The sequence below is a fragment of the Stegodyphus dumicola genome, chromosome 5 (assembly GCF_044657685.1).
Source record: "Stegodyphus dumicola isolate Sdum_Otavi_A_Nest chromosome 5, ASM4465768v1".
Taxonomy (NCBI): Eukaryota; Metazoa; Arthropoda; class Arachnida; order Araneae; family Eresidae; genus Stegodyphus; species Stegodyphus dumicola.
In genome coordinates, this window is record NC_140772.1 from 21555507 (window position 1) to 21568673 (window position 13167).

At 33.5% G+C, this 13167-nt stretch overlaps 1 protein-coding gene across 1 annotated transcript in view; it reads left to right on the top strand.

The window, feature by feature from the left end:
• The first annotated feature begins 7796 nt into the window (after positions 1 to 7796).
• Positions 7797 to 13167, top strand: part of LOC118197476 (epithelial sodium channel subunit alpha-like) — a 34661-nt gene continuing 29290 nt past the window's right edge. Inside the window, exon 1 of the mRNA XM_035368989.2 lies at positions 7797 to 7930. Within this exon, the coding sequence (XP_035224880.2) occupies positions 7827 to 7930 (104 nt within the window). The 5' untranslated portion in view covers positions 7797 to 7826. The remainder of the gene's footprint in view (positions 7931 to 13167) is intronic.

Below are 13167 nucleotides of genomic sequence, written 5' to 3' on the forward strand. Positions count from 1 at the left end.
TGTGAACCCGTCGATAATGAAACTAAATTCTGCGAACTGCATGAGAGGTACTGCAGATATATGAAAGTACCTGAAAACTTCCGAGTGAGTAAAGATCTTCAATGGTTTTTTTCTCCTTTCAAAATATTACCAAGAATTTAAATTTATTTTCATTTAAAAAATACAGAAAGGTTTCATTTGTACTAATTACACATTAGTCTTTCATTTTGTAAGTGAAATTCTTTCCTGCATTTATTGATGTTATGAATTAAATTATCGAAGTTATGAATTCTAACGCTAGAATGATTGTAAGTTTGCGCATGCTCACTTTCTTACACGTCTATATTACAGAGGTGGCAATAACCATGACCATCTACAGGAAGTTGTAGTTCCCTGTAATTGGCCACGCTGCAGCTCAGCTAGAGTTACGTGCTGACGCTACCAGACGAGTGGTGTAGCTCTTACTTGCTTATAAATTTTATTACTTTATAAAGCTACTAGCAGCTACGCTGCCAGCCTTCGTCTGGATTTTAAATGTCCCGAAAAACTGCCTGAAGGTGTTACCAAACGTTAAATTTAAAAACTCCGCAGAATTTTACTCTGCAGAACAACTTCATTCAAAAAAAAAAAAAAAAATTTGATGTGTACACCACATGACTTTCTTGTATTGGAATATTAAATTATACGCATTTTTTCTTGCATTTCATTTAAACTTATTGGGTTGAATTAAATCTACTTCGCCGACAGCGCATACACCACAATAGAATAAATGCATTCTTTAAAATTCACTCTAGTATTTGTTTACCATAGCGACACTCTGGCGCTAGATTCACTTAACAGTATTAATAATTATATATAACAGTTAAATTATATAATAATTATATAACGGAAACTAAGTTAACTGTTATATAATCCAATAATTATATAACAGTTAACTTGTATATTTCTTTCATATTATAACTCATAATGCACAAAATTTATATCATTTAAAGAATAGAATTATCTAATCGTTGCCACATGTTCTATTCAAATACTATAATAAAGCTAGAACGATGTATAAAAGAAATTAAGCAAACAAAACAAAAAAGAAACAGTTTTTCACAGACGATTGAGTATTTCTCATTCAATTAATTCAGTTCTCACTTCGCGAGAAGGCAAAAATACATAAAAACTCAAAATATCTATATTAAAAATTACGAAGTAAATCTCAAACACTTATTTCCTCGAAAAAATTCCAGAAAGAATTAAGCATGATTTAATTGGCAATAATAAATGAATGCGTTATCTTTGTTGTTGCGAAGCTAAGTTTCTCTAGATTGGCAACAAATCCACTAGTCTCCTGTTTCAAATGTAAACAATCAATGGCCGCCATAACAAAAAGGCTTAGCAACACTTAAACAACTTTAAAATTGTTGATAATTCTAAAAATATCGCATACAGATTTACTAAAGGCATAAAAACCTTAACAACATAATTAAAAATTAAGTAAATCTTAAGCACTTATTTCCTCGAAAAAATTCCAGAAAGGTTTAAGCATGATTTAAATAGCAATAATAAATGAAGACGTTTATCTTTTTTGTTGCGAAGCTACGTTTCTCTAGATTGGCAACAAATTCACTACTCAGCTGTTTCAAATGTAAATAAGCAATGGCCGCCATTAAAAACAGGCTTAGCGGCAATTAAACAGAATTGCTGATAATTCTAAAAATATTGCACACAGATTTACTAAAGACATAAAATCCTTAACCGGAAGATAAAAACTACATAATTCAATCATTTTTAAAGCAAAAAATGTACAATTTACCTACATATAAGAGTAAAGAAACTGAGATCAATGAGCCGGGTAACAGAGTGGATATATATATAAATATATTTATATACGTTTGGTGCGGCCGATTGCAACCAAAATACGAGGTGCACATCTACATGTTATAGCAGTCCTACATACAAAATTTCAACGTTCTGAGGCTACTCGTTTTTGAGTTATGCGAGATACGTACGTTCGTACAGACGCCACGAAAAATTCTCTTCAGAATTAATTTTAAAGCAGTTTTATAATTTTTTTTGAAGGAAAAGAGTCTTTTATTCTGTCCTTACGTACAGATATCACGCAAAAACATCGTTAAATTGCATTCGATAGCGGTCAGAATGGATATTTTCGTTGAAATATGCTGCCTGAAACTTTTCGCGATTACAATACTTCTTTTTTATTTCGTACAAGGAAGTAAAAATAGAAACCCCAAATTTCAAAAAAAAATGTATTACATATAACAAAATTACAATGAAATAAGCAATATCCCTTTATACAAATATTAATTATCTTAATAAATAAATTAACCAACTTCCCGTTGCATTCTCTCATCAAACGTCCAGTATTCAAGAAAAACGCTAAAATTAAAAACTGCACAGAATGATCGCCCTCATTTTTCCAAGTGGCAACAGTGCTCATTTTCAACAGTCATCAATCCAGTATACAATTGAATGAAAAACTGTTGCCAAAACCACATTTCTAAAAGAATGAAACTATTCAAAATGATGCGATAAAATCGAAAATATAAAATAAGAAAAAATATGATTCGAATTTTGAAAAAAAATCTCTTCGAGGTGCACTGGCTCTTGTCTAGATGCACCTATATACCAAATTTCGTAGCCTGGGTCTATTAGTTTACGCGCAGACACACAGACTCTTTATTTTATTATATTGTTACGAATTTGGTATTTAAAAAGCTAATGTTAGTTCAATTACAAATTAAATGGTTTTATTTCTCGCGCAGTGCAGCGCGTGACGAATATTAAAAGAAAGCTAAGCCGGAAAATTGAAAATACAAGAGCGCGTGCATTAAATAAATAAATATCTCTTTTTGATTTCGAGAAAGTACTGGAAAATTCTAGCGCGTGATTTTAAAATCTTATAAAAGGAGGAAAACATCTCAGTTTGTAGTAGTTGCTTGCTTAGTTTGTTGTTGTTTAGAAAACTGATCTTGTTGATTGTAGCGAATTCGCGGATTAGCGTTCTTTAGCTGTTTTGAATTACGTTCTATTGGATATTTGAGTAGTTAAAAGATAACTACTGTGAGATATTGTAATACTGCATGATAATTTGAGAAAATTTAAGCATTTTTGTTGTGATAATAATAAATTTTTGTTCATTTTTCATCGGACTTGTGCATTCATTTCATAACGAACCCGTACGCACGCAACAATATGTAGAGATTACTTTATAAAACATAAAGTAATTATTTTATAAACTATTACTATTATTTTATAAGCTATTACTTTATAAAATACGTATAAGAAATATTGTAAATTAAAGCTAAACAATATTTAGAATAAAATAATTTATTTATTCACTTTTTTTCAAAGGTATATGTAAATTTAAAGCGATCATGCTATCCGATGTCTTGCTGATTCTAACAAAGTCTGTTGCCAGTGCTAATGCTGGCCTAGCTGTGAATACTTTAGATTGAGGTTAAATCCTGTTTTGCTAAGTGTGTGTTTGAAATTCTTTCGCGGTCTAGGCAATCTTGTGTCTAGTCAAATTAGATTTAATTTGTTGCATTTACATCCTTTGTGGAAAGAAGTTTTCAGTTTTAAACCACGTCAATGTTGGCTGGTAAATTTGTGTTTGTTATTTCAATTTAAACATTCACGAGTGGTAAGAGAGGATACATTTGAACTGCTTTAATTCTGTTTCTGTTTTGTTTTTTCTGTTTGATGGAGATAATTCACCGCCAAGAGTAAATGTAACTTCTTGTTTTTATGGTAATGAGAGAAGCTAAATTACACTCATGTGCAAAATTAAAAGAATTTTCCCATTATGTAGAATTTCTGAAAACCTAATGGACAGATTTTGATAAAATTTAGTATGAGTATACATTTATGGAGTATGGTCCCTTCTCACAGCCAGACAGATCGCGCAGAGTTACGGCATGCTGGACACGAGACAATTGACGAGTCCGTGTGGCAGTCTATCCCACTCCTGCAGCAAGGCAGTTTTCAGCTCCAAAATGGTTCTCAGAGGGAATGACGAGATGAAATTGCCCCAAAGAGCGTTCCGGACATGCTGTATAGGGTGAAGTTCAAGAAATCTGGCTAACCAATCCATAAGGCGAATATCTTCATTTTCGAGATAATTGTCGACTAACTTAACCCTATGTAGACGAGCGTTGTCGTTCATTAACAGGAAGGTGCTACTTTGGTAGACGGTTGCACGGATTTTGGTGTTTTTTTAGGTGATTTTCCTTTGGCGAATAATACAACTTTGGTAAACCCATTGCTGGATAAGTTATTTATGGTAACCGATACTTTGTTGTCATTTTATTTAAAAAATAATGCGTTTTATTGTGCATAAATTTTGTTTTATTGTGCATAAATCCGTGTTTAAAATATTATTTATGGCTTTTAAATATTAAAAATCAATTTAATTTTGCATTTTTATTTGAAATAAAAATTTTATTGTTTATCATATTTTATGAAATTTTATGTTGTGGATGATGTAATCAATGACGTCACCTTACTTTAAAAGTAATTCGTTTTAATATGTATAAATTTAATCTAATGTTTTAAACATTATTTATGGCTCTTAAATATTAAAATACAATTTAATTTTACATTTCTTTAAAAAATGATTTTATTATGTATGAATTTTTAAATAATTTTAATTCTAGCCGTGATGTAATAAGCTCTCTGATTGGTTATAGAATATTTGTGCATTAACAAGCTGTAGTCAGCTCCCTGATTGGTTACTGACAATTAGTGCTATTCCGCGCCGTTTTAAAATTTAATTCATATCTTCGAATTCCTTCAAAGATGTTATCTAAATTGTGATTCTGATTTTTTTTTTTTTTTTTTTTTTTTTTTTTTTTTTTTTTTTGTAGTACTTATCAATAAACAACAGGTTAAATACTCAAAAAAGTGTAAGTACATATTTTTCTTTTATTTTATAATTGTATACTTCAATTTTTGTTAAAAAAATTAATACACTATTTTCAGAAATTGCTGAGATAATTATTGTTCATATGTTTTAATGTTAATTATATTCTATATAACGTACTTTAAAGTATTTGTATTTAATGATATTCTAATTCTTTTAAAAGTTGGTATGATGGTTTTTAATTCGATATTCAATTTCAGTAATATTTTAATCAAATTAAAGGTTGGCCCAATGTTTTTATAGCGGTGTTTTTATTCTCTTCTTTGCTATATGAAAGTAATAATAACCTTACTTTAGTATTTTATACTCATAGTAAATGTATTTATTTACATTTGCCTGCCATCTTAAAAAACGACATTTTCAACAAAAAATTAATCCAATACTTTTAACGATATATATATATATATATATATTTTTTTTTTTTTTTTAAAGTTTCGAATATTTTACTATGCGTAAAAACAGCGTTTTTCAAGATGGCTGACGTTTGTAAAAATCGCGCTAACAATTGCGCCAACGTAAATCGCCAAAAATCCGTGCAACCGTCAACCAAAGTAGCACCAACAGGAACTCAAGACAATCTGCGCCCCTGGAAAGTTGAACCTAAGGCTCTATGCTCTCCTTTCTATACTTCAGATCAGTCAGGGAGCCTTTGTCACACACATGCAGGGCTGTGCGGCCGTTCAGAATCATACTTGAACAAACCATTACACCTCCACCACCGTAATGGTCCTTTTCCTTGATGAGGGAGGGATGGTATCATGTTTCAGGCTCTCTCCAGATTCAGGTACACCAAGAATAAGTATAAAGGCTGAATCTCGACTCATCTGTAAAACGCAGCGCGCTCCTCTGAGGTCTAGTCCAAGGCTCATCTTGTTAGGACCATGCTAAATATGCTGTCTTCTGTACTGCAGTAAGCGGAACGCGAACATCAGGTCTTCTGGCATGCAGCCTTATCTCAAGAAGCCTTCGAGCAATTGTAGACGTAAACCTCGTGCTGCAGTAGCAGCATACAGCTCACGCAAGAGCTGTAACGCTGTAGCAGTCTTGTGTCGCCGTACTGAAAGTGCCAAATAATGATCCTCATTCGTCGGTATGGGTTTGGCCAATCTTGTCCAGGTATTCTCGATATGGATCCAATGTGCTGAAACTATTTCCACAAATTTCAGATGACACTTGGAGTTACACCGAGCTCTGTAGCCACTTAGGCTTGTGATTGGTATTCCTCCAATCTACTGAAAATTCTTAATTTCATTCCGCCATCCATATGTTCATGGCTCCTCATTTTAACTGATACCTTATTAAATTGGTGCTACTTTGGTAGACGGTTGCACGGATTTTTGGCGATTTACGTTGGCGCAATTGTTGGCGCGATTTTTACAAACGTCAGCCATCTTGAAAAACGCTGTTTTTACGCATAGTAAAGTATTCGAAACTTAAAAAATAAATAAATAAATATCGTTAAAAGTAATGGACTAATTTTTTGTTGAAAATGTCGTTTTTTAAGATGGCAGGCAAGTGTAAATAAATACATTTACTATGAGTATAAAATACTAAAGTAAGGTTATCATTACTTTCATATAGCAAAGAAGAGAACAAAAACACCGCTATAAAAACATTGGACCAACGTTTAATTAGATTAAAATATTACTGAAATTGAATATCGAATTAAAAACCATCCTACCAACATTTAAAAGAATTAGAATATTATTAAATTCAAATACTTTAAAATACGTTATATAGAATATAATTAACATTAAAACATATGGACAATAATTATCTCAGCAATTTCTGAAAATAGTGTATTAATTTTTTTAACAAAAATTGAAGTATACAATTATAAAATAAAAGAAAAATATGTACTTACATTTTTTTGAGTGTTTATCCTGTTGTTTATTGATAAGTACCACAAAAAAAAATAAGAATCATAATTTAGATAACATCTTTGAAGACATCTTTGAAGGAATTCGAATTAAATTTTAAAACGGCGCGGAAATGCACAATTTGTCAGTAACCAATCAGGGAGCTGACTACAGCTTGTTAATGCACAAATATTCTATAACCAATCAGAGAGCTTATTACATCACGGCTAGAATTAAAATTATTTAAAAATTCATACATAATAAAATCATTTTTTAAAGAAATGCAAAATTAAATTGTATTTTAATATTTAAGAGCCATAAATAATGTTTAAAACATTAGATTAAATTTATACATATTAAAACGAATTACTTTTAAAGTAAGGTGACGTCATTGATTACATCATCCACAACATAAAATTTCATAAAATATGATAAACAATAAAATTTTTATTTCAAATAAAAATGCAAAATTAAATTGATTTTTAATATTTAAAAGCCATAAATAATATTTTAAACACGGAATTTATGCACAATAAAACGCATTATTTTTTAAATAAAATGACAACAAAGTATCGGTTACCATAAATAACTTATCCAGCAATGGGTTTACCATAAGTTGTATTACTCGCCAAAGGAAAATCGCCAAAAATTCGCCAAAATCCGTGCAACCGTCTACCAAAGTAGCACCATTAAATTTACCCAACTTTTGCGAGAAACATGGTGAATGTCGTGAAGGAGTGTGAGTGCACAAACCACCAAAAACCCCTCGTACGCTTATATCCCATACAGCTTCGCAGACACGCAAGTGTAAGCTAACGTATCTGAATCTAAATATTTACATGATTCTTTGGTGGCGTAATTATTACCTTTTGTAATAACATAAATCATTTGCAAATTCCCTTAAATATTGCACATAAGTGTGTATGGAAACCATAGCAGCTGTTACAAAGTGATATTACATTTTCTTTTATGTTTTGAAACCGATTCAATGATGTATTAAACAGAAAATTCTTTTTTAGGTACCACGCAATGAGACAGCTGTTATACAAGAAATAATGAATGACTTAGAATTTCAGTCGGAAATAAATAATTTTGAAGAAAATGTAGTCAAGAAATGTGAAATACTAACCGCAGGAAATTCTCCTTCTATACCATGTAGGTGAGTTTACGAAGAAAAAGTTGCCTTAAATTCTGTCTCGGGGCTTAATTTCTAAGATTAGAAGTGCCGGAGCCCTATGGAAGACCGTCAGCAAAGAGGAACTAGCGTCAATAAATAAATAAAATGACTATTAAACTCATTAATAATTTTAAAATTAGATAGATAATTATCATCAAATTAATTAATAGCTATTTAACTAATGCTTATGAATTGTTATTTAATCAATAATTATTATATAATTCATTAATTATAATTTAATTGATCATTATTAGATAATTAATTATTATTTATTGAAATAATTAAAGATTGAAGTAATTAAAAAATTAAAATTAAATAAAATGTAAAGAGATAAATTGAAATTTAATAAGCGATTTTTAATATAATTTTATTGTTAAAATAAAATTTTCGAGCTAAAAATTTCTACTGAAATTGTTATTCAATTGCGTAAAAGAAGTGCCACAGGCTTCTTATTCAGGGGTCCGATGCGTTCCGGCTAGAATTATGATTTATTACAAAAACTGAGCAGCACCGGAGCCGATATCCTGTGGGCTCCGGCCCAATTTAAGCTCTGATCGTAGGGGGGAGAGAAGTTCTTTTATCATCACAAAAATTAAATATACTTAAAGTATAGCTGATGAAAATTCCAGGGCGAAACAGAATGAAGGTATGAGTGGGTGGAAACAAGAAATGAGGGGCATGTTGGTGAGAGAGAACGTTCTCTTTGGCCACGGCTCTCTGCTGATATAATTATAGCCATCAAGCATATGTATGTCAGGGGTAAAATGAGTCCTGAATCTGACTCCTAATGATGAATGTAAAGTTCCTGGTTGCGCTTACCCCCCCCATTAGTGAATACTGTAGAAAGACGATGTATAGGACGTGCTTGAACAGTTTTCATCTCAGTATTTCACTCTTGTTGTACTCGTTCTCACTTGACGCACATTTAAGACCACAATTTTTCCATCCTGCGAGGATAACTAATTGTAAGCATAGATAATAATACACTAGATACGATGGCATGGAGGGAAATTTACGCGTTCCTAAACAAACTCCCCCAAAATTTATTGCCCTTCTTAAAGGGAAAGGTTTTCGCATGTGAGTGAAGGGACTTTACTTGAACGTCTCATGTTCTCATGAGTTCGTATTTCTAGGGAAATACAGTATTGCAAGGTCTGCTTTTTGTTAAACTAAAACTTTAGAAATTCTAAATTTTTCCCCCTTTAAATTGTGGTTCAGTTTTATAAAAAGAAGTACCGAAGCTCATCTTATCCAAGGCTCCGGAGCGTTCCGGCTAGAATTGTAATTTATCTTAAAATTTGAGAAGTACCGGAGCTGGGTTCCGGCGCAATTTAAGCACTGTTCTGTCTTATTTAAAACCCTGCGCAATTTTGTGACATTTTAAATGACATTAGCTATATTTTTAAATACCCATCAGGTTACTAATCTTTCTTCCTCGTGGAATAAACTAAGAGAGTTCAAAAAGTGAAACTGAAGCTTTATAAGCAAGGTATCTGAGCCTCAATGCTGTTTTGCAGGATGTTAAAACTCTTTTAAATGCTTGCATCAAGAAGAAACATGAAAAATTAGAAATAAATCTGAACTATTCGGTCTTGTATCAAAATGTAAGGTTTATTTTAATTTTCTAACAGCTATTTTTAATTTTGAAACTCTTTCCTCTTTATAACTCACTACCAGAATGAGGTTTTAGAATCGCGTTGCATGTGAATGAGGTAGAAAGAGTATATAGAGGTGTGTATGTGTGTGTGTGTGTATTTAATTATGGCAAAGCACACTAAGGCTGTCTGCCTAAGGGGAGGGATGCCTTAGTGGAGGGCTTTCTAAGGGAAACTGGCTCGTATACACGTTACACATGGGGAAAACCACGAAAACACCCATGCTGCCAGTCCGTTCGCGGGAGTCGAACCTCGGACCGAACTACCAGTGTTCAATGACTTTACCGCTCAAGTTTTGCTTACTTCCAGGAGAAGAGCTTATGTGTCCTTAGTGGTACGTGTTTGCCCTCAAGCTACGTCGTTGTTAAGCTTGGCGGTATTGTACATGCCTGCTCATATTCGCTGGCTAATTTAATCAAGGGCCAAATACGTTAGATAATTGTGTATAGCTTCGACTGAGTCAGTTTTGCTTAGCATTAGATTAGTTTTTTATTTCCTTATTTAGATTTCAAAACCCAAGTGGAGGCTTTTCTGTAAGCCCGAGAAAAGGACCGACTGAATCCTTAGTTTGAGATAATAAAGGTCGCTACGTAGTTCAACAAGTTCCACTACGTTCAGCATAGACAAATTAGATTAGGAACATTATAAAACAAAGGAAAGAACAGAATTAAAAAACAGTAACACAGTATTTCCCAGCGTATTTTTCTCCCTACCTTTTCAGTATTAGGTTCTGAATTTTTTTTTTAAACATTCGCGTAATTTTCTCCTTCCTCTGTTGTACGTAGTTTTCCTCTCTGAGGGCTAATTTGTTGGTAAATGGTACTCCCTTGATTATTTTTATTTTTATTCAGTGTATATTTCCATCAATTTTGTTCAAACTCATCATTCAGCTACCCGGATGTGGATCATGTGATTTCACCCTACTTCATGAAGTAAAAAATACGTAATGCCGTCAGTTATCTAAATATTAAGAAATGATTAATCATCTATATTGAGGGATAATTATTTTTATTGCCATGGATTACGCTGTGAAACAATACCCAAAAGGAAGATACTATTCGATTTTTCGAGCCGAATTGGCTGCTATCATATTTGCTCTTAAATGAATTAATAAAAACCTGAGTGTATGTAAAACCATATATTAATGTCTATGCAGACTCATTACCTGGTTTGGAAGCACTAGCAGATACTGATAACACTATTATTTTTGGTCTTATATATAAAAGATCTCATTGTAGAAGTTGATAAAATGCATTAAGTGAAAATGAACTGGGGTGAGAGCCTATTATATTGCTGTTATAGGTAATGAGAGGGCAGACATGCTGGCCAAAGATGTTGCTATGGATAATGCCGGTGATGCGTTCAATATCCAAACATCGAAAAGAATTGTTATTGGTAAGGATTTCTTACATGATTGCTGGAAAGCGAAATGGAACGCACGACATTTCGTCGAAAACTGCACATTATTGAGGCATGTTTGGGAAAAACAGTTAAAAAACAGTTTTGCTGCCACAGTAAAGAGTTTAGATTTGCAAAGGATTTAATGAAATTTATAAATGGCAATAGAATAATACTCGGAATTTTGGTTTGATGTTTTTAACTGCATTTCTGTTTTAATCTGTGTTGCAATCTTTTGTTTTAATCTTTTAACTGTATTTTTGTTTGTTAAAGTTGTGTGTGCTGACTAAAACTGTACTAAGTTGTTGTTAAAGTTGTACTGTGTTGGGTGGGCTGCATTAACCATGGGCCGATTATTTTCGGCCAGGAGGGTTGCAGCACACTTGTATATTACATTACACTACGTTATCCAAAAGGGTAGAATATTTAGGATTTTACCAGGTACGCCTAATAACCCTAAATTAGATAAAAGATTAACTAGCTCATATAACGATGTCAAAAAACGGAACATCATCACATGTGAAATTTACATTTGTTCAGAACTTTCATATCGTAGTAGAAATTTAGATGCATATTCAATCACATAGAAACCTAGGTTCATGATGTCACCTAGGTTAACCAGTAACATGATGACATCCCGAGTTCATCCGAGAACAGAACGCCGCAGGAAGTGAAAAAATAACATCGCAAATGTCATTAATTGTTTTTCGACGTCATTCTTGCAGAATATTATAAAACTTTTTAGGAGTGAAAAATGTCCAGCCATTTTTAGCAGACAGGCACGGCTTAGTCGATCTCGTGTCTCGAAGTAAAAATAGAGCAAAGAACTTACCTCAATGAACTGGATATTCTTCAGCTCAGCACGGCGTTCGGCGAAAGTCACATTCGACATCATCACAGGCAAATGTAAAAGATGTCCACAGGCTAAAACAACGAATCAGTTTGTGTAGAGACACTAAAAACTTACTTCGGGAATGCAAAGCAAAACGGACAAGGAATAATTGCTGTAAATGACACCCTTCTCTCGCTTACCTTCATACAACGGGATTAGGTTTGGAGAGAGCAAGTAGAAGAGAGTGCAACTGCAAAAACTGGATTATTTATAGCTCTTTCAGCTGGCTTCCGTTCCAAACAGTTGAACTGGAACTCGAAGAGAAAATGTCAGAGCTTGTGTTCAAACTTCTATTATTTACGTTCCTATAACTATTCATGTTCTTTCTATTATTTACATTGTAGCTTATCTACTACTAATATTGTTACGAAATGTACAGGCGCGGTAAGATGGCTTCCCGCAAAGCAGTTTTAGTGTTGCCATAAAAGGGTTGCCACATTTGGCAAGAAATCGCCCATTTGGTGACTTTTAGCGACAAAATTGGCGATATACCATGGACGGATGGAGAACCTTCTGGAACGAATTCTTACCGGTTTAACCCAGAATGTTCTCGAACACAAGCCGAAAACTATATAAACCCTACTGGTCTGCAGTCAGTTAGTGTGTGTGCCTCGTCTAACGAGCTGATAGTCATTGAGCGAGTGTCCCCAAGTCGTAGCGCCGAGTTCGTCGTCGAGTGCATGACAGAGTCTTTTAGTGTATCGCGAATTAGTGCATCGTCGAGTTTCGCCTTAGACTGTGCTGAGTCAAGAGCTATACTCTTGTGTATCTAGAGTTGTAGCGTGGAGAGTCTCGAGAGTACGTGGAGTTCCGAGAACGACCAAGCAGAGTCGGAAGCTGTACTCTGGTGCTTTGCAATGAAGCTGCCTCCACCGTTATTGCCTGACAGTGTTAAGGCTGTGTTGCTGATTGTTCCAGCGTGTTTATAGCAGATCTTCGCCGACTTTAAAAGTGTTTTGGAGCTGTCCTGATTGATATTGGTAAATAAAGTGTGTTTCGATACTTCATCAAGTGTCGTCGTTTTTCACTCCAAATCCACGAACCTCGTACGAACGTGAAGGAAGAAAATAACGTAACAACTGGTGTTAGAAAAAGAAAGCGTAACAATATGTTCCGATCTTTCTAAATCCAGACCTTTTTCTTTCGCCCTCTACTTCTTCTTTCCACATTTGCCTTTCTAGGAAACTGCGATCAAGACTCATTCATGTGAGGGTCGCAGAGGTTTTACAAGGTAATTCAGCCATACCAAAGCGTGACATATCCGACTCAGTTAC